Source organism: Musca autumnalis, unplaced genomic scaffold, assembly GCF_047663935.1.
Source record: "Musca autumnalis isolate F117 unplaced genomic scaffold, ASM4766393v1 scaffold_4, whole genome shotgun sequence".
Taxonomy (NCBI): Eukaryota; Metazoa; Arthropoda; class Insecta; order Diptera; family Muscidae; genus Musca; species Musca autumnalis.
In genome coordinates this window covers 187,628,093-187,653,571 of record NW_027411977.1, presented here as the reverse complement: position 1 = coordinate 187,653,571, position 25,479 = coordinate 187,628,093, and the positions used below count along the sequence as shown (strand labels likewise).

Here is a 25,479-nt window from a genome sequence, read left to right as displayed (position 1 = left end):
TCCCATGGAAATAGTTCGGCTTATTTCTCCATATGTGTAATTTGACTCTTAGGTGACGATATCTCAAGAATGGTAGCTTTTTTCAAAAATCACAAAGACCATTCTTTTAGTTAATTATACCCTCAGCATTTATGCTAACGAGGGTATATACACTTTCATACGGGCAAAATGTGCCTCATCGAAATAATGGTTTTAGACCCCAAGAATGTTTGGACGAAATGTGTTTCAGACAATTTGGATTCGATTGAACAATGTCCGTCCGTCTGTCTGTCTGTCTGTCCTGCAATCGAATCACTTTGATTTTTGTTGAAACAACTTGCATTCGCTGCCTCAATTATGATGGTAATTTTTTGTTTTAGGGGTAAGTCCATACTTCTTGAGCAAACAGCCCGAAGGGTGCAAAAACCCCCTATAGCACCATATGTAGTGGCTGGAGATCCACTTTTATAATGGTCAATGTCGATCTATTCCTTTAAGTATCTCCTCTGCAAAGCTTTTGATCTTTAATCCTAATCAACATTTTTGTCGGTTCATACATCCAAAATTTTTAAAACCACCTAAATACATTCGTTTTTGGGAAAAATTTGTTTCAATATACACAGGCTGAGGGTATATCTCTGTTGGCAAAGCTGACTGATACTTTTTTACTTGTTTTTAAAGCAATAACTTTGACTTTAGACGGTTTTTACTGGTCTTACAGAAAAAATCCATAATTGAAATAATTGAAGATGATGACAGAAGACCTATGCCCTGATTTAAATAAACATCTAAAACGCACATATGGAAAACAGTATGTTAGGCAATGCTCGTCTCGATATTGTTCATTTTTGCAAGAGAAAGAACGAACGGAGATATTCAAAATTTGAGGCATTGATACAAAAACATGTAAATGCTCAAAATTCACGTCGTTCTAGTAAAAAGATGTATTCTTTAAAGACGGATACGATTAGGCTGTAAGTTTGCAAAAGATGGTCTTGTCAACCAACCCATGGTTTAATAGAGACCAACTGATTGTAGTTATCAAATAGGTCCAGAGAAAAACGCAAATTTTCTGTATTGGTTTACTTATACAGCAAGACAGGAGATCCTAAAGTCACTGCGAGCATTGGCTTTTGATCCTAGCAGTATAATCTTGTTTAAAGCTGATATCAAAGACGACTGCCAGATTCTACCATAGAGAAGTTCCGGAAAGTTTGAGGCAGTGGATCCTCCTCAGATGTACACACACAGGCTAAAAGTTTCAAAAAAGAAATTTCAACACCTGCAAGACTTAAAATGCTTAATTCCAAGTGATTGTCATTACTTTTATGACAACATTCCTTATGACAATTAAAAGTTACATTTAAACTGTTACAGATCACTTAATTTATATGAACTATATTTTGTCCATAAATTGACTTAAATACAACAAAATTATAAGTAATTATAGTGATGGTTGGAATAGACAGTTCACCTAATTGTGGTCTATTGAAATATTAACGTCAAGACTGGGAATTGAACCCAAAACCGTCACATTGCTAGTTTAAAGTTCGCTTAGCCGCGTAGGCCAACAAACTAATTCTATTTTAATTATAATTTTTCATTTATACTACATTCTTCAAATGTATACTCAATAAATTGTGGGTTACGTCGCTTGGCATTTCAGAAAAATACAATACCAAAAGACGTAACCCACACAGCTTCTAACATTCTGGAAAAAAATTTAATTTTTTTTCCAAAAATATATTTTATAAAACCGTTTTCATTTTATAAAGTTGTTTGCTTCTCCTGTAAAGTTTTATTTTTGTGGGTTACGTCTTCCGGCATTTATGGTGACGATATGAAGACGTGGACCTATACCGACAAATTTCAGGTAGACATTTTTTTGGGCTGTTGCGTATCTTTGGACCAGAGTCAGAGAAAAAGTATAAAAATTGGATATTTTCAAAAGATTTTTGCTATTTTTACCATAAAGAACCGTTCATGGACATGTTCCAAAAAGTTGTTTATTGACGGCTTTGCCACATTATTGTAGTTGGATGTTTTCTTGAATATTGAACGGTTTAGTATCTGTGGACCAGAACCAGAGAAAACAGGATAAAAATCCCAATTTGCTTTGCTACTTTGACCTTTAAGAATCGTCTATACACAGTTCGTAAGTTCTAGAAAGATATTACTGAGATCTGAGGTACATTTTTTTTGCTAAATTGACAACACACGGGCAAATTTATATTTTTAATTAAATTTGTTTTATTTATTTTTATGTAAGTATTTTTGTCTTTGTTTTTTTTTTTATATTTCTTACTAAGCAAACATTTTTTATAAAAATAACTAAAACTAAGAAAACAATTAATAACAAGTTAAACTTAGAAAAATTCCTTCAATGCTCGGATTTTTTATACAAAATTTTTACAAATGTTTGGAAATTAAGGAAAAAATACAAATAAGGAAAACAATTTTACAGCTGAATCTTTAAGAGATCATTCCTTAAATGACGATGCGGTGAAATATTTACAATGATTCCATATTAATTTTTTAATTATTTACACATACAAAAAATGTATGTTTTTTATGAGTGTTTTTGACTAATTTTCAACTAAAAAATTATCTTAGAAAATTAAATGTCTTTGTTCGGTTTGTTTGCCTTATTTTAAAATAAAATTAAATTGGTTATGTACAGTGTTTTTCAGGGGGCGGGTGGATGTTTTTGTTGTGTTAAGTCCTTGTTAGCTTGTTACGCGATAGTCTGGCATTACAGTTGACCACTTTGAAATGTATTTCGTTTTTAAGCCCAAATGCTTAAATTTTTGCGATGATACGATAGTGCTGTTGCTGAGTTGAGACATTCTCCGGAGTTTTTTGATAAACCTGTCCGGGCCTTTTTCAAAGTTCCCAATGCTGGTAACGCATTGTTTGAGCTTGATTGCCGATTTTGGCATGACCATTTCACTGGCTGTGTTTGGAATCCTGATTCCTTAATCAACGACGACCGGTCGTGCTGACATTTAACAACCCTCGTATGGGCAGTGCTGGTGGTACTGGTGTTGGTTTTTGTGTTTGGACTCTTTGGCTGTTACCTGGTTCCAAGGGCATGGTGTAATAGGTGTTGCTGTAAATGTAATTGGGATCCATTTCTACAGTGCTGGCCGTTGAATTGGAATAGTCTTCAGAGGTACCATAGTGCATGGGCAGTTGATGATAGTTAATGTTGTGTTCTTGATTCGAGCTGGAGTGAATTGGAAACTCCGCATAGGAATAGCATGAATCCTCTACAGCGGAAGTTTGTTGCAACAAATTGGGTTTAGTGTAGTGATTTAATTTTTGCATGGCTGCGGCATTGTTCGAATTGTTCTTAATGTCAACTTCAGAGGAATCGGTGTCATCGTTGGTTTGTGTTTTACCTGATTTCTTGTCGTTCAAAATTGTACCAGTTGGAACTTGCAATTGTTGGAAATTTTTCTGTTCGACAGCACCATTCACTTGTACTGGGTACATTGGTCCATATTGGGCTGGTCCCATGTTTTGGGGAGTATAGGTATTGGGAAATGTGGAGTGGATGCCCAAGCTGCATGGATGATGTAGATGGCGACGGGTCAGGTATTCTTCATCAAAGAAGTTTTTTTGATATTCACGATATTCCTGGTTGCCCAAAGCAGAGCTACCAAATATCTTTCTGCGGCAGCGGTAGACAATCAAAACCAAGGTTGTAATGGTGGCAGCAGTACCCACAAGGAAAGCACCAATCAAGGTTTGTTTACGGGGATCGGTGTGGGAGCAACCCATTAATGCAGGATTCAAGTTCTTCAATTCTTCACCTCTTAGACTTTCGGGGAATTCACACAAGACCTCACTGACTTTATCACCGGTGTTGTTTTTGTTTATCAGGACATTTCTCAACCACATAACACGGCAATCACAGGCAATGGGATTTTCGGACAAGTCCAAGGTGGACAAATCTTGCCATGGGAAAAGACCTTCAGCCAAGGTGGTCAAACCATTTGCTTTCAAGTTGACATATTTCAAATGGGGCAAGCCGCTGAGAGCTCCTGCTTGGATTTCATTCAACATTTTGTTGGAGGCCAAATTCAAATATTCCAAATTGGTGTTGCTGGCAAAGGCACCTGCCATGATACGTTTCAAACGCATAGCTCCAGTGATTTCCAAACGTTTCAATTGTTTCAAACCAACAAAGGCTCCCTCGAGAATGGCTTCAAAATCATTTTGTCCCAAAAAGAGTTCTTCCAAACGACCCAATTGACTTAGGCTGTTGGTGGGTATACGAGTCAAACGATTATCGGACAAATCCAAAATACGCAAAGATTCCAAACCCAAGAAGGAATCATGAGAAATGTTGCGCAAACCAGCACCTTTCAAATTCAAGCGAGTCAAACCTTTCAAATCTTGGAAAGCAGCTGGAGGCACAGCCATCAAAGCATTGGTGCCCAAAAACAATTCAGCCAAAGATGGCATGGCTTGGAAGTGAACGGGATCTGGCACTGAGGTCAAGGCATTGTCATCCAAATACAAAATCCGCAATTGGGTCAAACCATCGAATGCCTTGGGATCAATGTAGCCAATGCGATTTTCACCCAAATTCAATTCTTCAATTTTGGCCAAGGGGGCAAATGTACCCTGATGCAACTCCGAGATAAGATTGCCCCGCAAATTCAAAACGGTAACGGCAGACAAACCAATCAAAGTCTTGTTGCTGATTTGGCCAATTTTGTTGTATTGCAAATGAACCTCTTGCAATTTACGTTGATAGGCAAAGGTGCGTTGAGGTATGTTCATCAAGTGGTTAGAGGACAAATCCAAAAACGTCAATTCAGCATAGAATTGAATGGATGAGTCGATGGTCTTGATTTTGTTGTTCTTGATGACCAAACGTTGGATGAAGGGATTCAAGGCAATTGGCAACACATCCAATTGTCCTTCACCGCATTGAACAATTAGGGTGTTGTCATCACATTGGCAGCCAGCTGGACAATTGGCCAGACCCGATGTTGTGGAAGCAACCATCAGCAATACCAGGCAGGTGAGAGTTAATGTGGTTTTCAAATTTTTATTTGACATGGTGTGGCGTTTTTTGTTAATTTTTTATGAATTCGAAATTTTAGGAAATTTGAGTTTATGAAAAAATGATTTTGTTTTTCGTTGTTGGTGGGTTAAACTTCCATATTCACTTTAGGAAATTTGTTTCCAAATTTGTATTTTTAAAAATTAATTTTTAAATTTTTCAGCACTTTACTAAATTTTTGTTTTTCATGCAAAGCATATATTTTTCAAATTTATTTTCTTATATGAAATGTTTTAAAAACGTGAGCGTTAATCCAAGTGCTTCTATCCGACCTTATAGTTTTTTTTATTTTTGGTCTTTACGTTAATTCGATTTTGTGTGTCTTTTACGTGAACTTATATCATTTCGTTTTACACATTTGTAACTCTCCGTCTCTGTGGAAGTACACAACCGTACACGACGAAGCAACGAACTACACTGATTCTCTGTTGCATCTTCGTTTCTTACAATACCTCGGTTGGTACAACACAATTTAGTCGACAACACTAAATGACGATCCTTGAAGATCGATGTAAACGTCAGTATTTTAAAGTCCTTCACCTTGGTAAAACACCCTTAATCATCATCATTCATCACAGCTGGTGATCATTGGTGTGAGTGAGTTTAACATTTTACCTACCTGCTCACATTTTACAACGGCAACAAGAACAACGTTGTAAAATTGTCGTGTGCAAGGCTCTATGTATTATGGCCTTTGCAAATCTAATTTTATGTTGCTGTGTTTATTTATTATTCGCGAATGGACTTCTTATTTGAAGGTCAAAACATTTTATCCCGTGGATTTAAATGTGCCTTTGTGATTTTAACAGCCTTTTATGAATAGAGTTTCTAAACAATCAATTTATAAAGATATCAATCTCAAGGATACATCAAGGTAAGGTATTTAAAATTAATTGACCAGATATTGGGCCAATGTTTGACATAAAATCCCTATGAATTGTGATAAAATTTGAAGGTTTCAAAACTATATAAGAAATGTATTTGAACTTACATGGTGGCTTGATAATTTTCATCCGCGTTACTTTATGTCTCCAGTTTCGAATACCATTCCCAACTATCATATTTACATATTTTATTTATTTGTTTATTTGCCTGCACAACAAGACAAAATCTAATAAGTAGACATCGGATTTTAGCATGTTTTTTATTTCTAAATATGCAATCGTTTTTTTACGAAATCGTCAATTAAATTTGGAAAGTCATTAAAAAGCGTTCTAAATTAAGTATTTTTGCCGTTTAACATATTTTTTGCAGATTATTATGTCATTGAGACTCTCCAGATATTCCGCCACAGCAATAAATCTGAACTAATAAGACTTAAATCAGTTTTCACAAAAGGGAAAATGTCGAATAACCTATTTCAACATACATAAGTTGTTTTCCTATAAAAATGTAGGTAATAGAAAAAATTAAAAATTTCAAAAACTCAATCAGAAATGTCAAAATCAACGTGTCCAAATATGGTGAAAGTTTCTACTCGGCCAAAACTGTCTAGCAGAAAAACTAAGGAGCTAGAGTTAGTCATCGCAATTTTTGTTTAGATAAAAGCGCAATGTTTTCTAGTTTTTGGAATAAGGGTACGTATTTTAGCACAAAATGGGAAAAGGTACTAGAGTACCATTTGTCATTCCAGGTTCCGGAATATAACTATAATTAGAAGTATACGTTTTGAATATCCACATATTAGATTTGAATATATTTTATGGTGTTTAGTCCTTTATTCGTTATATACAGACATAAATTGGCAATTTTTGTTCTCTGCTTTAATATTGATGATATAGTTTTAGTTTAATGCACTGAAAATACGTAATTTTATTATATCGATCTGGATTGTACGCATACAACCATTTAATGCAAAATTGGGAAATGTTCACTCCTCGGTGAAAACTAATGGATTATTCTTATACCCATCCATGACGAATAATAAGCAAAATAAAGACCACCCAATGATTAGTGCAAATGACATCACTTAGAAATACCTCACAATAGCGTGGTAGAGGTAAAAGAAGTCAAAAAACTTGGAATTGTATCTAACATAGCAAACTACTCACATATTTCTGCTGGAAAAGCATTTGGAATGCTAAAAATATAGTTTCAAATAGGTTTCTGCGCGGCTTTTTTATATTTAAAAAGAATAAACGTTATTTTAGTCAATAATATTTCAGGTGCACCTGAACCAAATTTAAATGAAAGGAGCTTACATCTGGGAAGTCTTTGCGGATTTTGCAACTACAATGTGCATAGATGAGAAAAATCCATAAGAAAAACAAAAAAAAAATCGCAGGAGTGCTATTTAAATAAACCGAGGTGGAAGTTCACGTTTTTTGGGTTTTTTAGGTTTTCACGATTTTTCTGGGATTTTTGAAGACAAAATTTTGATGTATTCAATATAACAAAAATATATTAAGACCAACAAATTTCTGTAATTTTGGGTGGATAATGTGGCTTAAACCTTAAAAACCCGAAAAAGTTATATCAAAACGTGAACCAATACCAAGAATTCCCTGTAAAAATATTTCGCAAGACCTGGCGAAGACTAAATACCAAATATCAGCTACGTTGGTTGTTTAATGTGGCTAAAACCTTGAAAATACCGAAAATCGGGCGATACCGTTCTATTGGAGCTATATCAAAACGTGGACCTATGTACATAATTGTTATCAGAAAAGTTCTTTTGTCCATTGGGCGTGAAACATATGTAAACTCTTCAAAATTCCGAAAATCGGGAAGTACCGTTATATGGGGTCTATATCAAAACGCGGAAAAGTTTTTTGTAAAGTGAAAACCCCGCATCTCAAAATTCAACCAATTTGGTTAACAACTTTTGCATGGGGACTATCCCATAACGTGGACCTACCTTCTCAATTTTTTGCTCTCGACATTGTCAGTGAACTATAAGTATTTATACCAAAATTCATCTACCAACGCCAACTCCTTTTATATTTGGCCACCGTTTATTTGAACACGCGACATACGAGTAGTGCAGCGTTTTTTTTTTTTTGAGGGTATGCGCCATTATCTCGGGAACTATGGACTTGCCCTCAAAAAATACAATGACGTAACGGGTTCCGCACGAACATCCTGCTACAAAAAATTTCATAACGATTCGTAAGCTGTCACTAAACTGCATTTATTTCAAATTTTGTGTGGGAGGTACCTGAAGGAGTGGACCGATATAATCCATATTCGAACCTGATGTATGCCTAGAGTTAGTATTACAATATGAAAAGTTTGGTTCAATTCGGTTACTGCCTTCGAGAGTTATCGTGCGCACAAGTTTTGCGACAATTTTTGAACATTTGTGGGGGAGGTACCTGAAGGAGTGGACCTATATGGCCCATCTTCGAACTTAAATCAAATCTGGACAAAATATTTCGATACCCAAAATTTGAACCGAATCGATTGATCCGTTCGAGAGTTATCGTGCGCACCAGCTAGCCAGACAGACAGACGAACGAACATTGCTAGATCTACTCAAAATTGTCTGAAACGGATATCGTACAAACATACTTGGGGTCTAAAACAATTATTTCGATGAGGCACATTTTTGGCCGTATCAAAGTGTATATACCCTCTTTAGCCTAAAGGCTGAGGGTATAAAAAGTATTATTATACAACTACCACGAGTGATTTAATCAAAGAAAATAATTTATTTTCCTTACTATTCGATAATCCGACAATTTTATATTTATTCAGACACCTCAGAAACCTGTGGTATCCGGATTATCGAGATTATACTGTATATATTGAAGCAATATCCAAATCTGAATAGATTCTTACCAAAATAAATAGGGATCACCCTAGGGCCAAAAAATGATCTTGATCAATTGGTCAAGACCTGTATTAAACACCTGCATGGATACAACTGAATATATCTGTTCCGACATTTTTCAACATTGAGTGAGTATGGATATGTAGAATGTAGTTTCAGTTACAAGTTGATACTGATACTTTTTCAAACAGGTATGATATGAGTTGGTATAGACAGAAAAAAAGGAACATATTTGTTTATATCTGGTTTGTACAAACTGATATAAATGGATATTGGTGTGATACAATAAGTACTTATTGTATGTAGCTCAAACAAAATAGGAATTGAAATAGAAAAATTCCCACAGTGCTGAATTTTGGTTTAGATGTAGGATTTGTCATTACTATGAAGGTCCAAAAATTCTCTGTTGGTCTTATGCGTGGAAACAAAATCGGTAAATTTGTAATGGAGTGTATATAAAGTTTGTCACTCTATTTGTAACTCCCCGAAATAATAGTTTAAGATCATATAAAGTGTATATATTCTTGATCAGCGTTCTTCTACACTGGTATAGTCATGACTGTCCTTCTGTGGAAATCACTTTAATGTCCGAAGTATGTAGGTGGATAATGCTTTGGTAAATGAATTGTAGGTCCATTTAGCTTGGACCAACCCATACCTTACAAATTGACGAGTCGTTTTAAGGCCTTATGAAGGTATTATTCCCATTTTGCAGCCGAACAGGTTGCAATTTTGTATTTTGTGACTAAAATCTTCTCCACCAAAAATGTTTTATATATGTCAACGTTTTTATACCCTCAGACTTTAGGCTAGAAAGGGTATATACACTTTCATACGGGCAAAATGTGCCTCATCGAAATAATGGTGTTAGACCCCAAGTATGTTTGGACGAAATGTGTTTCAGACAATTTGGTGTTGATTTAGCAATGTCCGTCCGTCTGTCTGTCTGGCTGGTTCGCACGATAACTCTCGAACGGATGAACCGATTCGGTTCAAATTGGCTTTCGTAATATTTTGTCGAAACTTAGTATAAGTTCTAAGATGAGCTATATCGGTCCACTCCTTCAGGTAACTCCCCCACAAAAGTTCCAAAATGTTCGGAAAATATGTGGGCATGATAACTCTTGAAGGGAGTAACCGATTTGGTCCATACTTTGCACATCGTGAAAATTCTACCAGACTTAGATGAGGTTATGGGGTCAATCGGCCCACTCCTTCAGGTACCTCCCCCACAAAGCATGATAACTCTTGAAGGGAGTAACCGATTTGGTCCATACTTTGCACATCGTGAAAATTCTACCAGACTTAGATGAGGTTATGGAGTCAATCGGCACACTCCTTCGGGTACCTCCTACACAATATTTCGGATAAGTTCATTTTAGGACCTGCTCTCGAATCGATTTGATTTTTGTTGCAACACCTTGTATTCAGTTCCCCTCATACGACGGTACAAGTTTCATCAGGGGCAAGTCCATACTTCCTGAGAAAATGGCCGGAAAGTTGCAAAAAGCCCATATGACACCTTGTGTAGTGGTTGCAGCGCAAGATAATTCTCGAACGGATCTGTCGATTCGGTCTTCGTAATATTTTATCAAAACGTAGTTTAAATTCGAAGATGGGCTATATCGGTTCACTCCTTCAGGTACCTCCCCCACAAAACTTCAAAAATGTTCGGAAACATTTTGCGCACGATAACTCTTAAAGGGAGTGACCGATATTTACCAGATATAGATCAGGTTCGAATATGGACTATATTTGTCTACTCTTTCTGGTACCTCTCACACAAAATTTCGGATAAGTTTACTTTAAGACCTGCTCTCGATTCACTTTGATTTTTGTTGAAGCGATTTGCATTCGCTACCTCCATTACGACGGTGCAACATTTGTGTATTAGTGCAGTTAATTCCTAATCCATATTTTTGTCGGCAAGTTCAAATGTCCAAAATTCTGAAGAAACCCTAAATACATTCGATCTGTCCGGAGGTGAAAGTTTCGCTTCACATTGGCTGAGGGTATATATCAGTCGGCAAAGCCGACTGACACTTTTTTACTTCTTGTATAGGCACATACATATAAATCGAAGCGTCTCTTTAAAAAATGTTGATGGTTGTAGTCCTATTTGACTGCCAATTCGGTTATTTTGTCCCCCAAAAGCCAAAAGCACTTCTACAAAAACTAGTTTATATATGTCCAAGCCCCATATAACGGTACCACAATGTTTGAGGTTTTTCACAATTTATCAATATTTTCAAAATAATTGGCCGTAATTTGGCATTAACGATTCCCAGTGATTAAAAACTTTTCCACCAAGTGCTAACAAAACAAATATACCATAGACATATATCTTATGGTGAGAATTGTATTTGCATTGTATTTTAAATCTAGTTATAAAATAACCACAAAACACGCTTCAACAATTGGTTTGAGCGCGTGAAAAATTGTAAAAATCAAGCTGGAGAATTCTTTGGAATATAAAAAAGTATTTTTCATAAATATCCTCGTTTTCATTAATGGGCCGAAAACTTTTCTAGTAGCCCTCGTACATTCCACTCACTGAAAAAACATTCAAACTGGTGCGTTCAGTTGTAACTGTTTATGTCTTTAATATATTTATCCCCTAAATAAAAAATTTTAGAAAAATATTAATTTTTATGAAAATTTCCCTTAAAGTTATTCACACAAGTCTCTTACACCTATAGTATCTGTTGGTATCTGTAGTATTTGAAAAATATCTGTTGTACAACAGATACTTGAGAACGAAAAAACAAATAAAGTTCTAACTCGTTCATATACAACACAGAACTGCTTCTATCAGTTATGTTATTGTGAGTATACACAACCCAGAAAATATCATAACTGTTACACTCATTCCCACATTTATATCATATTATATCTGTTATGTATATGATATATCTGTTTTGTTGATACAAACAGTTATACCATTGCACGTCTTTAACCTGTATTTGTTTTCAAAAATACATGACCTGGCGGACAAGCCTAAAGCGATTCAGAAAGTGAATCTATGCATATCATCAAAAGGGACTATGGATCTATTTCGTTTCCTTATGTATGTTGCAAACGGATACACTAAGACATAATACCCTTATCACAGTTTTGTATGCTTTTATAAAATATGAAAGATTTTATGTAAAATAAAATATTTTCTTAGTCTTTATGTCTAGCTCATTTGTTTTTCTGCAGAAACTATCAACATTTTGGGATACGTTGATTGTGACATTTCTGATTGAGTTTTTGAGAAAATTTTCTCACTTTGTGAAAACTAATTTTGTTTATATCTATATTTAAGTCTTATTAGTCCAGATTTATTAATAATATCAGCTAATCTGCTAAGAAATCGATCTTTAACGGCAAAAAACTTAATTTAGAATACTTCTTTGATGATTTTCCAAATTTAATTGACGATTTTCGTCAAAAAATGCTTGCATATTTTGCATAATTTTTGCATATTTTGCATATTTTGTGCATATGCAAATATGCAAAAAAATAAAAAATATGAGCCCATCATTGCATTCAGTTTTCTTCGAAACTAATTTTGGTTCAATCAGAATTTTCGTATCTTTATTAATAAAAAAATATGCAAATATGCAAAATACGATGTCTACTTATAAGTTATAACAGTCAGCATTTAAGCTCGCGCGATGGTAAACCATATTTCTTGACATTTTAGCAGTATACATTAATTATTGTATGGGATTTTAGTGAAATAGGTGAAGAAATCCCACATATTTTTTTCTAATTATTCCCTATACCACTATGTGGGGAGGGTATAAAAAGATGGTTTTTCGAAAAATTTATGTAACACCGAGAAATATTCGTCGTAGACCCACCATGTGGTATACCAAGATTCATATCTCAACGAAATAAAGCGACTTGGAGATGTGTGTCCGTCCATTACAAATTGTAATCAAACTCCAGGCCGCAATCACGAGGCCAATCGTCACGAAATTTTGTATGGAGGCCGGATTCCGATCAGAATAGAGCCCTATAGTTATTGGTGATAATCGGTAAATATTTAGTGGGTGAATTGGACCAAAAACAAAAATTTTACTCGATTTTGTAGCGCCTCTGTAGGTCGCAATTATAAGCCGATAGGCGCAAATTTTTGAGTAATTTTTGAGTTTATGACAAGGACGGAGGTTGCAATTAAACAGGATGATCAGAAAATATTTAGTTGGTTAAATAGACCAAAACTTTTGTGTGAAAATTGGTAAAATGTTCAATACGTATCTTATATTTTTAATTGTGGAAGACACATTCCGCCCACGTGTGTTATATTTAGAAGAGAAAGCTTTTACCTTTCCATTTATGTCAATTATGTTGATGTACGGATCTGATAACAATATACAAGGATTCTACAGTTTTAACTGTGGGTAGTGTCATTACTGACAAAATTTTGCACTCGGTTAGAGTTTTGATCAATGAAAATACCAATATTTTTGGATAATGATCAGGTATATTTAGCGGGCGAAATTGACCATAATTTGTGTGGGAAAAATATCTAAAATGTAATAATTTGGTCAACATTTTAAATTCTTAGACATATTCCGACAAATTACCGAAACAAAACAGACAAATAAGTTTGGAAAAAATATTACGAAGTCCAAATTTTGGACCGATTCGGCAAATCCGTTCGAGAGTTATCTTGCGCTCCATCCACTACATATGGTGTCATAGGGGTTGTTTGCAACTTTCAGGCTATTTTCTCAGGAAGTATGTACTTGCCGCTGATGAAACTTATACTGTCGTATGGGGGGGCAGTGAATGCAAGTTGTTACAACAAAAATTAAAGCGATTCGAGAGTGTGGGAAGTACCCGAAGGTGTGGACCGATTGAGTCCATATTGGAAATTTCACGAAGTGCAAAGTATGTATCAAATCGGTTACTCGCTTCAAGAGTTATCGTGCACACAAATTTTCCGAACATTTTCTAAATTTTGTGGGGAGGTACCGGAAGGAGTGGACCGACATAACCCATCTTCGAACTTAAACTAAGTTTGGACATAATATTACGATAGCCAAATTTAGGACCGAATCGGAAGATCCTTACGTGATGTATCGTGCGCTCCAGCCAGACAGACAGACGGACATGGCATAATCAACTCCAAATTGTCTGAAATGGATATCGTCCAAACATAGTTGGGTCTCAAACCATTATTTCGATGAGACACATTTTGCCCGTATGAAAGTGCTGAGGGTATAAAAACCAACTGTTTACTTCTTCTTCGATAATATTTATATCAAAGTAGCGGTTAGAATACGAAACTACTGCCTAACATATATGTGGGTTGCTTTATCGCTTTGTTTTACATTTACCTTCCATGCTACAAAATTTCGGAATGATGATAGCTGTAGGTCGCAATAACAGTCCGATCAACGCGAAATTTTAAGTAAGTATATGACAAAGAAGATGCTTGCAATTTGAGATGACGATCAGATAATATTTAGAGGGTTAAATGGACCACAACTTTTGTGTGAAAATTTTGAAAATTTTTACAATAAACAGCTTATTAATTTGTTCCTGGAAGATACATTCCTCCCTCGTGAGTTGTATTTGGAAAACGATCTCTTGACCTTTCCATTGATGTCAATTATGTTGATGTACGTGATCAGATAACAGAGTTACAGCCTAATATATCCAGTTTTTTGTTTGTAGTGTAATCATACATATGGGAAAATAACTACTGACCTTTCCCCTGATGCAAATTGCAATAATGTGTCTGCTAGATAACGGGCCTACTGCCTAATATGTAATGGGTTTTGTGTAGAGAACCACAATATCCTCCCATGCTACAAATTGTCTCTATCATGACAAAGACATTTTCAGTTCAGTTGTCCAATTGGATGTTTTATACAAATATTGCAGCATGGGGTCCCCTCGCCACCCAATTTACAGTAAAGTGAATACATACAAAATAGACCAAAGATGAGTCTCATCGAAATAATGGTTTTCGGCCCCAAGTATGTTTGGACGAAATTCGTTTCAGACAATTTGGAGACGATATAGCCCTGTCGGTTCATCTGTCTCTCTTACTGTCTGGCTGGCTGGTGCGCACGATAACTCTCGAACGGATCTACCGATTCGAAACAAATTTTATACTTCGTAATATTTTGCCAAAGGAAGATGAGAGAAGTCTCTCTTGTCCCGTATGGGATGTTTGAGGAACATTTTTTTATTTTTTCCCAAACTTAGTTCAAATATAGGCTTTATAGGTCCACACCTCCCACAAAAGTTCAAAATTTTTTCGAAAAATTGTGTGAACGATAACTGTGGAAGTGAGCAATCGATCGATAAATCGGGTAAGACTATATCGATCCATACCTTTGGGTACGTTCCGCACAAAATTCGGAAAAGTGAAATTAAAGTGTGTTTGAATTTTTTCAGCAGATTGTCCTTGCGATCCCCTTTACGATGGTACAATTGCAATAGCAAGTCCATACTTCCTAAGATTATGGCCGAAATGCTCCAAGAAACCCTGAAAAACAAACAAAAAACCTAAATAAAATGGCAAATCCGCAAGATAACTCTCAAGGGGATTTTCTGATTGGTCCAAACTTTGCATATCGTATTATTTCATCCAGTCATGTATCAGGTTGGAGTATGGACTATATCGGTCCCGTCTTTCGAATACCTCCCACACAAAATTTGGGAGTTTGAGGACTCGTACGGATCTATTTTTCCGGGGTAAGTCCATACTTCCTGAAATAATGGTCCAAGGGAGGGACAAGGGAGGCTTCTCTTATATCAACGGATTCATATTAAGTTATTGATATGTAACCTAGTTTTTATCGCCGAGTCCGAACGGCGTGTCCTAAATTGCCACTTGTAGAGACGTTTTTCATGGTTGAAATACTCAGGAAATATCGCCAACATTACTAAGGGATATTTTGCCACCTTTAAAAATTGGATGTGGCCAGGCCTGGGAATCGAACGCGGAAATTAAGCGTCCAATGCGGTTGAACATAGCTAATTCCTAGAGGTTGTGGTGTAGGGTATCACATGGTCGGCGTTTGCTTAATTGTTTGTTATTTAAATGCGTTTCAACAAAATTGACCTGTATTAATGAAGACATTCAGAGCAAAGGCGCAAAGCTATCCCAATTTTAATATTTCGAATTTTACCAGTCAAAAGCTTATGTACAGAGGTAGTGGTGTAGGGTATCACATAGTCGGCCCCGATCCGACTATAGCCTTGGCTCACTTGTTTTATTTGAATTGTACTGACTAGTTTCTCCGCTTTGGTTGGATACGTTTCAACGTTGAAAGTTAAATAATACACTTCACACATTAAGTTTTCAATATATCATTATTTTGAATTTTCACTGTAACCGCGTCAAAAGGATGCTGACATTTTGAAAAAACAGGTAGTTTTTTATTTTTTTTTTTTTTTTGCTCTAATCTGGAGGCGCACCTAGATTTGCCTAAAAGCTTATTATGTGATTGTATTACTCGCGATATGACATTTTAATGTATAAGCCGAGCGTGTAGTCTTCATGTGATAGCAACAATCTGCGCTCAATCAACATTTTTGTGTGTAAATTTTTCTTAAAACCCTGTTTTTGGATTCAAAATTTACAACTGTCATTCAATTGCAGTGGAAACCTGCGTAAAATTAGTTTTTTTGCATTCAACATCTAAAAAGCCGCAGCGCGTCCCAATCAGTCTATTAGATAATTAATATCCTTCAATTGATACCCTCACATTTCGAAAATTTGCAAAAAAATGTTTTTTGAAAATAAATAGAATACGCCTTTTTTAAAAATATGCGAAAACAGATTTTTAGAAACTATCGCTAATGCAGAAATATAATAGATTTTTCCTAAAAAATTAGTGCGACTACATCTACGGTTCTTGATGGATAGAAATGGCATAAAATGATATATTTTTTATGGTGAGTATTGAAATGTATGTTAATCGCCAATGTTCGTCTATAGTATGATTACTCTTGTTTGAAAATAAAATCATTTGTATTTAAAACATTAAAAACCTTCCAAACTAATATGGTGTTAGTTTCCTTATAATTAAATCTCAACTCTTAACCTCGTTGAATGGTTTCATGTTAAAGTTGCCATTTACCCCGGCGCTTCTCATCCGAAGTAGATTGTTAGCAAACCACTTTTCTTGAAATTGATCTCGTTTAGATGGTTTTCTCAATTTGTGTCCTATTAAAAATTGAGGTTGTTTCTTCTTGGGGTTCTGCTCGATTTAATCTGGTGATGTGACGGCAAAATCTTTTGATTTTTTGTATTGTTAGCCGAAGTGTAAAAAGGATGTTTAACCAGAGCTACCTACAATTGATTAGACAAAGGAATAAACACACAAACAAGTCAGTCAGCCAACAAACAGTCAGCAGCAGAGTTATGGCGGCTTTGGAATCTTTTATCTTTGTGAGATTTCTTAAGAATTTATTAGGAGGAACCAACCACAACACATTATTATCTTTGTACGTAATCATTGTCGCTAAGTTCAGTTTAGTGCAGTCATCATTATCATCATTATCTTACTACTACGAGTACTACTGGCAATCGTTATTGCTTGTGTAGTTGTTTTTGTTTTTAAGTTAAAGGCCTTAATAATGTTGCTGTAAACTGTTCCAGTTCAAAAATGTGCGCCTTTTCTTCAAGTGCACTTTCAATTCGTTACACGCACTCATCTGCACTAAGGCGCAACTAAAGATACTTCCTTGTGGTCGGAGGAAAATGAGAAACCAATTGAAACTCATCATTGCATAGATGATTAGTCAAGAAGATGGTGGTTGATTTTGTTTTTCATTTTTTCATAATAAAGCGTGAAGTGGGTGTGCTTAGAATCACGCATCTTTGTTTTGTGGGCAGACTGACTATTCAGAAATCTGTTACAAATTTTAACACCATTTGCGGTGAATGTGCAATAAAAATTGGAATCCAACGCCCCTGTTCCCCCCAAAAAGAATGCTCTTTGGCGGCAAAAGTTACAGGCTTGCATTGCACCATGTTATATTCCTTTAAGGTGGGGAGGTGGTTTTCTTTCCTCAAGCTAAGGAACATACCAAAATTAACACATTATTTTACATTCAAGCGTTGCAAATTGTTTTTCTGTTCTTTCCTCTTCCTCAATTCCATCAATACGCATACATTGCGTTACATCGTAACAGATGCGTCGCATGCATATTTGTTACGCTTTGAGGAGAATTTGTTTTACTGCCTTAACTAGAGCGAAATGGGGCGTACGCTTCAGGGTAATATGTGAATCCAATGGTTTGCTTTCTTGTTTGGAAGTGCCAAACAAGGTGCGATTTTTCACTATTTCAAATCAACTCAATCTTGTTAAACAGATGACGTTGTTTGTACCTTTTGCAATGCTAACAAACTTCTAAGGTAAATACGTATGTATGTCTGTTTGATTTGGATTGGTTTGGAAATTTATTGGACATTTCTACAAAGAAGATATGGAACAAATTTATCGTACATGAAGTTCCATCAATTTGTTCTGCTTTATTTGCTGTCTTATAAATTTGATACAATTTATTAGGGTGTTTACGACTTCTTCGAATAAATGCTTGATTTAGAAATTATGAAAAAGTTTGGTTTTAATGATTCCATATGTATAGAAGATTGAACACGCCTTCTTTTAATAAACACATCATTGGTGAAATAATAAATTGTAGTCATGCCTGAAGTGAATTTTTAATATTTTTTATTGATTTTTTTTTTCAGTATTGAAATAAAGACATCTTCTTTGACGTCCATAAAATCGTAAAATATAAGTGTAATGCTGATAACAAATAACATATGGTTGCAGACCTTACTTACTTACTTAGTTGGCCCATTACAGAACATTTGTTCCATAGACCGAACTAAGAAAAGATCTCCATTCCTCTCTGTTTTTCGCTTGACTTTTTGGAATACCGCGCCTTTTCATTTCTTCATCCACTTGTATGCTCCATCGAAGCTTAGGCCTGCCGATTCTGCGTGCACCGCCATGTGGCATGTATTCATACGCCTTTTTAGCGGGTTCATCATTGCTCATTCTCATGATATGGCCTAGCCAACGCAATCGTTGCATCTCGTTACGGTTAACTATATTCATGTCTTTGTATAGCTTATATATGTAGCTCGTGGTTCATACGACGTCGATATTCACCGTTAACGCAAATCGGCCCGTAGATCTTTCGAAGAATTTTCCTCTCAAACACACCAAGCACTGCCTTATCTGCTTGCGCAAGTACCCATGCTTCGGAGCCATACATTAGCACGGGTAGTACCAGCGTTTTGTATGGTGTTATTTTTGTTTGACGAGATGTGGCTTTGTTTTTAAATTGCTTACTTAGACCATAGTAGCATCTGTTGGCCAATACAATTCTTCTTCTTATTTCACAACTGATGTTGTTTGTTGTGTTTATGGCAGTGCCCAGGTAGACGAAGTCCTTAACTACCTCAAAATTGTAGGTACCAACTTCCACAGTTGGTCCGAGCCCTATGGACGCTTTGCGCGTCGACACCATCAATTTGGTCTTTTCGCCGTTTACAGCCAGACCCACTTTCCCAGATTCTGCTTCGACCTTGCTAAAGGTATCAGTTACTTCCTCTACTGATCGTCCCATGATGTCTATGTCATCAGCATAGGCAAGTAACATGTGGCTATTGGTGTAAATTGTGCCATTTCTTTTGACATTTGCATCTCGTATTACCTTTTCCAGCAAAATGTTGAATAGGTCACACGAAAGGCTGTCTCCTTGTCTGAAACCTCTTTTGGTACAAAATTCTTCGGAGAGGCGTGGACCTATACCGACAAATTACATATGGCAAGTTTTATACTCAAAACGAAGACTAAACAGCACATTTCAGTCATTTCGGTGGTTTATTATGGCCACAACATTCAAAATACCGAAAGTCGGGAGGTACCGTTATATGGGGGCTATATCACAACATGAACCGATATAGCCCATTTGCAATACCAAACATCCTAGGAGTAGTAGAAACTTCTATACCAAATTACAAAGCTCTATCTTTAAAATTGCGAGCTGTATCTTGATTTCAAGAGAGGGGCGGACGGACCTGGTTATATCGACTTATAATTTTACCCTGATCAATAATATATCACCAATATTTTTGAAATTTTAACATAGCTGAAGCCAAGGTTTACCCTTTTAGAATACGCGACTTGTGGTTCTATATTATACAAATTAAATATTTTTGGATAAAATGAAATGTTGTTGGACGTGGCAAAAAATATTGGCCTTAAAAGATAATTTGTGTGGAAGCTGTGGCTATATTGATGTTTAAAAATGGGTAAAAATGGGTTGAAGCCACCATGTCTTTTTTTGTTTTCTCTCGATTTGTGAGTAAACCACATATCTCTCGATTTTCCTGTCAAAGTAAAAGTAGAAGCAAACTTAATACGGATCATCTCACTAATGTATTACTTTTCAAAATTTGAACTGCTTCTACCATTAATTGATGCTGACATTTTGAAGCCAGTTTTACAGTGTTTTTTGACATTTTCTTCTAATTTCATTCCGCAAACAGGTTTTACAAAAAATCGTATATAGGATTGTAGAACTCGCGATTCTGAGTTATTTGATATATGTGTCTTGAATGTAGTCTACACAGCTTCATAGAAATCTGCATCCAAATACGGAAATTTTGTGTGAACATTTTTCTAAAAATCATATTTTTTGGGACTAATTTTTACAATTATCACTCGATTTCCTCGTACTTGATTGCACATTTTAGTTTTTTACGTTCCGGATCTAATAAATCATTCCCCGTCAATCCATCCACTAAAACGCGAGTTACAAGAAATTCCAAAGTAGAAAAATCACCTAAAATGGTTTTTGGAAATATCGCGTATTTTATCGCGTTTTCTGCGGTTCGTTTCCACTGCAATGAAACAACTAATACAGCATCTTCGTTTTAGCGAAAACAGAGATTTGAAAACTTCACTGATAAGGGAGCTACATTCATTTTATCCCAAAAAATAGTGTGTGATGCTACATCCACGGTTCTTGATTAATCGCCTTCAAATAGATATATATCGATGTAGATTTTCATGGTGGAAACTGAAATCGGATGCGGACAAAAATTGTATGAACTTTGCGCAAATTAGCGATATTTTATAAGTTTTTTAATGCAAAGATGCAGCCGATGCTACATCTTAGAGTCCAAAGTATATTTCGAAAAATATATACAAATTAATAGATATGGTCTTGCTGTACATGAAAATCACATGCGGACAAAATGATTTTGATAATTACGCGATTTACACGTATTTTAAAATGCATATAAATTAAACAAGGTTATTTGACCTCTATTTCCATTTCGGAAGCTTTGAGATATATCCTCATCAACCCAATTACCTTCCCTAATGGGAAAGCTTTAATATGAATGTCAATAAGGCAAAATCCGTCTATTTTATTGGGAGATTTAAGCAATATGAAGGAAGTATTCCTATAGATTTTTCCAAAATTTTATACTACATAATAAATGTGAAAAAATATTTTTTCAAACAAAAAATTATTTTTTTAACCAAAATATGTGTTTATTTTGGCTGTGACATCGAATTTATAATACCAATCTGTATGATTTTAGTCTCATTTGATTCGCAGTGAAGTTTTGCTCCCATACGATTTTTTTCGTAATTTTATAGCGGGTAAATGGACCTTTATTTTGAAAAATGTTGACTTACATTCAATAATTTATCAATTTATTATATATTTCGCGAGTACTGAGTAACATTTAACAAATATTATGCAATCTACTAACTCAAGCCACATCCAGATAACTTTTTAGTAGCAATAATTAGCGTTTTTATAATAATATTTTCTTTAAAACGAAAATAAAACCGCCATAACTTTTGTCCGCATCAACAAAAAACTGGCTCGCGAGCGGATTCGCACTGGGAATTTTTTTCTTAACTGATGTACCAAAAATCTTTGATGTAGCGCGAAAAAAAATTTAACATTTTTTTTGAAATGGAATTTAAAAAATATTTGACAACATTCGTGATATCTACTTTATAGGGTCTCTGATGAATATTTCGATATGTTACAAACGGAAAGAAAAATTTAGTTATACTCTCCACATTATGGTGGATGGTATAAAAATGATGGTAAGTGTCGATCTGCATCTCTTTGGTGCTTTGCCGCAAAATAAATATCAGATCAAGGGAGATGTAATTCTGGGACCGTCTTTCTGGGAGGCGGAAGAAGAGGGTTTTTGTGATTTGTTGAAACCTCAGGTGGATAAGATCTTCTTTCCAGACCCTGTGCTCAAGCCAAATCCTCTAAAGAAGCTGTGGCATCAAGCAAAAAGATAGTAAAGAGGAAACCTATTGCCTCAAGCAACGAGAGAAAATTCGAACAAAACTTCACCGCAAAAATACTGTGGAACAGGTTCGTTCTTCCAAGAAGACGATGGTTTCTCAGAGAGTCAACCCGTCGACCTCTAAAGCAGCTGTCCTCGACCAGAGAGCAAAGGAGTATAAGTCTAGTACTGAGAAGATAGAAAATATCAAAGTTCCTGTGGACCCTGCATGGGAGGAGTATTTAAGGAAGTGAGAGGGAAAAACGAATTTCGGTTTCGGATGGATTCGGTTACGTCTGAATCCACCTCACAAAATAAAGTAAGATGAGTTATTTAATAAATGTTCCTCTACGGATCATATGAGATACTTTTCAATACTGGGATAGGTACACAGTACTAACAAGCACTAAGAAGCTAACCATTGTATGTATTGTACGTGGACAGACTCAGATCTTGAAACTCTAAGGCACTGATGGGCAAATTGCGAGAGACTCATGTATTTTTTACACTTTTGTGTGTGAGGCAGAGCATTTCTGCCCATCAGTGCTCTAAGGCTACTAGCAGTGACCCATTTCCCAGGCTGAAAGCAAGCTGGCACCGCACAGAGTGTGACAACGTCCAAATTGAGGCGGATATAGATCTCAATGCAGAAACAAACAGGGACAGTCAACACATTCAAATAGTATAAGTCACATATAATAACACCGGCGATGCTCTAATTTGCTAACTGTCAATATACCAGATCCTGGAGGAGATATATAAAGCGTTTCTGTGTTTTTCATGCTTATCCGGTCTGTGGAATGAGGTTAAAATCACCTACATACCGAAAGCACGGGAACCTAGTCCCTCTGCGCCGAAAGACATCAGACCTATTAGCCTATCCTCCTTTCTCCTCAAGACACTTCAAAGACTCGGAAATTAGGAGCCATCTGGGCACCACATCTCTTGCCTACATTTTTCAAGTTACTGTAAACAGCCTAAAACGTGCTCAATTCTGTTTCTATGAAAATGTGATATGAAAACCTTTATAAAGGAAAAAACTGTCAAATAAACAAAATTATAAAAAAAGTACTTTTCATTTCAAATATTCATAGAACAAGAATCCAGCCCCAGGGTCTTACATCAAACCATTCTGAGTAAGTTTAGACCAAAACATGTCACATTTTAAAATAGAAATGTCAAATAGCTCCTGGCGACACGTAGTAGCCCTCGTAACACGTGACCACTTTTGCATATTGAGCTGTTTTTCATTATTGCACCTCGTAATGTAAAGCTGCCTTCTTGCATAAAATCTCTTTAAATACTAATAGGTCCAGGTTAAATGTTTATTTTAAAACCTTTTCTATATTTTCGATCTATATTCGTTGTAATTTGACATTTAGATTTCCGGGTTTACAGAAAACTTCCCCACCACAAATTATGGTCGTATATAATAGGCCGTTTATATATAACAAGGTTAACCCAGTGGGTCTGGGTTTCAAATGTCATTTCCATTGTATATACTTCAAATAAATCCTCATAAAGAAGGTTAACCCTGCAAAAAACTATAATATAAACGCCGTATAAGTAACTGAAAGAAAACTAATTATTATATTTGGGTGGGGGGTATCAAAAGTTCGGTTCGGCCGAACTTAATGCTTTCTTACTTTTTATACCCTACACCACTATATGGAAAGGGTATTATACGTTTGTTTTGGAAAAAAATCATCTAACACAGCGAAATATCGGTCCTAGACCCCCAATGTGGTATACCATTTTTCATATCTCGACGAGATAAAGCGATTTTGAGATGTGTCAGTCTATTATAAATTGTAATCCACTCCAGGCCGCACTTATGGACCGATCGTCACGAAATTTTGAATGGAGGTCGGGTTCAGACCAGAATGGACACCTATTATTGTTGGTGATGATCGTGAAATAGTTAGCGGGTGAAATGGACCAAAAACTAATTTTTTGTCCGATTTTGTAGCTGTATTTAGAGGGTTATATATATATGGACCACAACTTTTATGTGAACATTGTGAAAAATTTTAATATACAGCTTATATCTTCATTCCAGGAAGACATATTCCGCCCACGTAAATAAAATGTGGAAGGTCAACTCTTGACCTTTTCATTGATGCAAATTATGTTGATTTACGTAGCCAGGCAACAGAGTTACAGCCTGATATATCCAGTTATTTGTTTGTAGAGTAATCATAAACACGATAAAGGTCGCAATTATAGCTCAATAGTCACGAAATTTTGCACGAGGTAAGAGTTTAAGTCGAAGAGGATTTTGTATGATGGTCTGATATTATTTAGCTGGTGAAATGGACCATTACTTTTGTATGAAAAATATAAAATTTGTAATTTTGATCCTTATTTTAATTCTTAGAGGGCATATACCGGCAAAGTAGACTACATATGGAAAAAGAAATACTAATAATATATAATGGGTTTTGTGTAGAGAATCACAATTTACTCCCACGCTACAAATTGCCACTATCATGACAGAGAAATTCCCAGTTTCTGCATTATTGCAAATTACGTGGAGCCCTAGCGTAATAATTGTCCAATTGGATTTTTTATACATATATTGCAGCATGAGGTCGCTTCGCCACTTTTTAATACCCTACACCACAAGGTCGAAAAGGTATTATACATTTGTTTTTCCGAAAAATCATGTAACACTGCGTCGGAAACCCCCCTTTTGGTATACCAAAATTCATATCTCGACGAGATAAAGCGATTTTTAGACGTGTGTCCTTCCGACCGTCCATTAAAAATTGTAATCAAATGTTACGAATAGAAACGATTCGTTTTTGGTGATGATCGCAAAATATTTAGGGGGTGAAATAGGCCAAAAACAAAATTTTTATCCGATTTTGTAGCTGCTCTGTAGGTGGCAATGTTAGTCTGATCAGCGCGAAATTTCAAGTTAGGTTTGACACTATGACAAAGAAGAAGCTTGCAATTGATCATGATGATCAGATAATATTTAGCGGGTTGAAAAAAAATATTGCTATAATCATTATTCCTGGAAGTTATGCTCCACCCACGTAAGTTGTATTTAGAGGAGGAACTCTTGCCCTATCCCTTGATGTCAAATATGTACGTAGTCAGATAACAGCCTAGTATAATCAGGTTTAATTGTGTATAGAGTAACCATAATCACAATACATACAGGTCTCAGTTAGATACTGGCAATACTGGCATATTTTGCACGACCTAAGGGTTTTGGTCAAGGAAGATGTCAAGATTTTGGATAATGATCAGATAATATTTAGTGGGTGAAATTGACCATAACTTTTGTGAGAAAAATATCAAAATTTAATTTTTGGTGTACATATTAATTCAGTGGGACATATT

The 25,479-nt window shown here is 35.7% G+C and overlaps 1 protein-coding gene across 1 annotated transcript; it reads right to left on the bottom strand.

Annotated features, from left to right (window-relative positions):
- Positions 1-2,958: 2,958 nt before the first annotated feature.
- Positions 2,959-5,052, bottom strand: LOC141403198 (uncharacterized). Its single transcript, XM_073985378.1, has one exon. The coding sequence runs from the start codon at positions 5,050-5,052 to the stop codon at positions 2,959-2,961; it is 2,094 nt and encodes a 697-aa protein (XP_073841479.1).
- Positions 5,053-25,479: the final 20,427 nt, after the last annotated feature.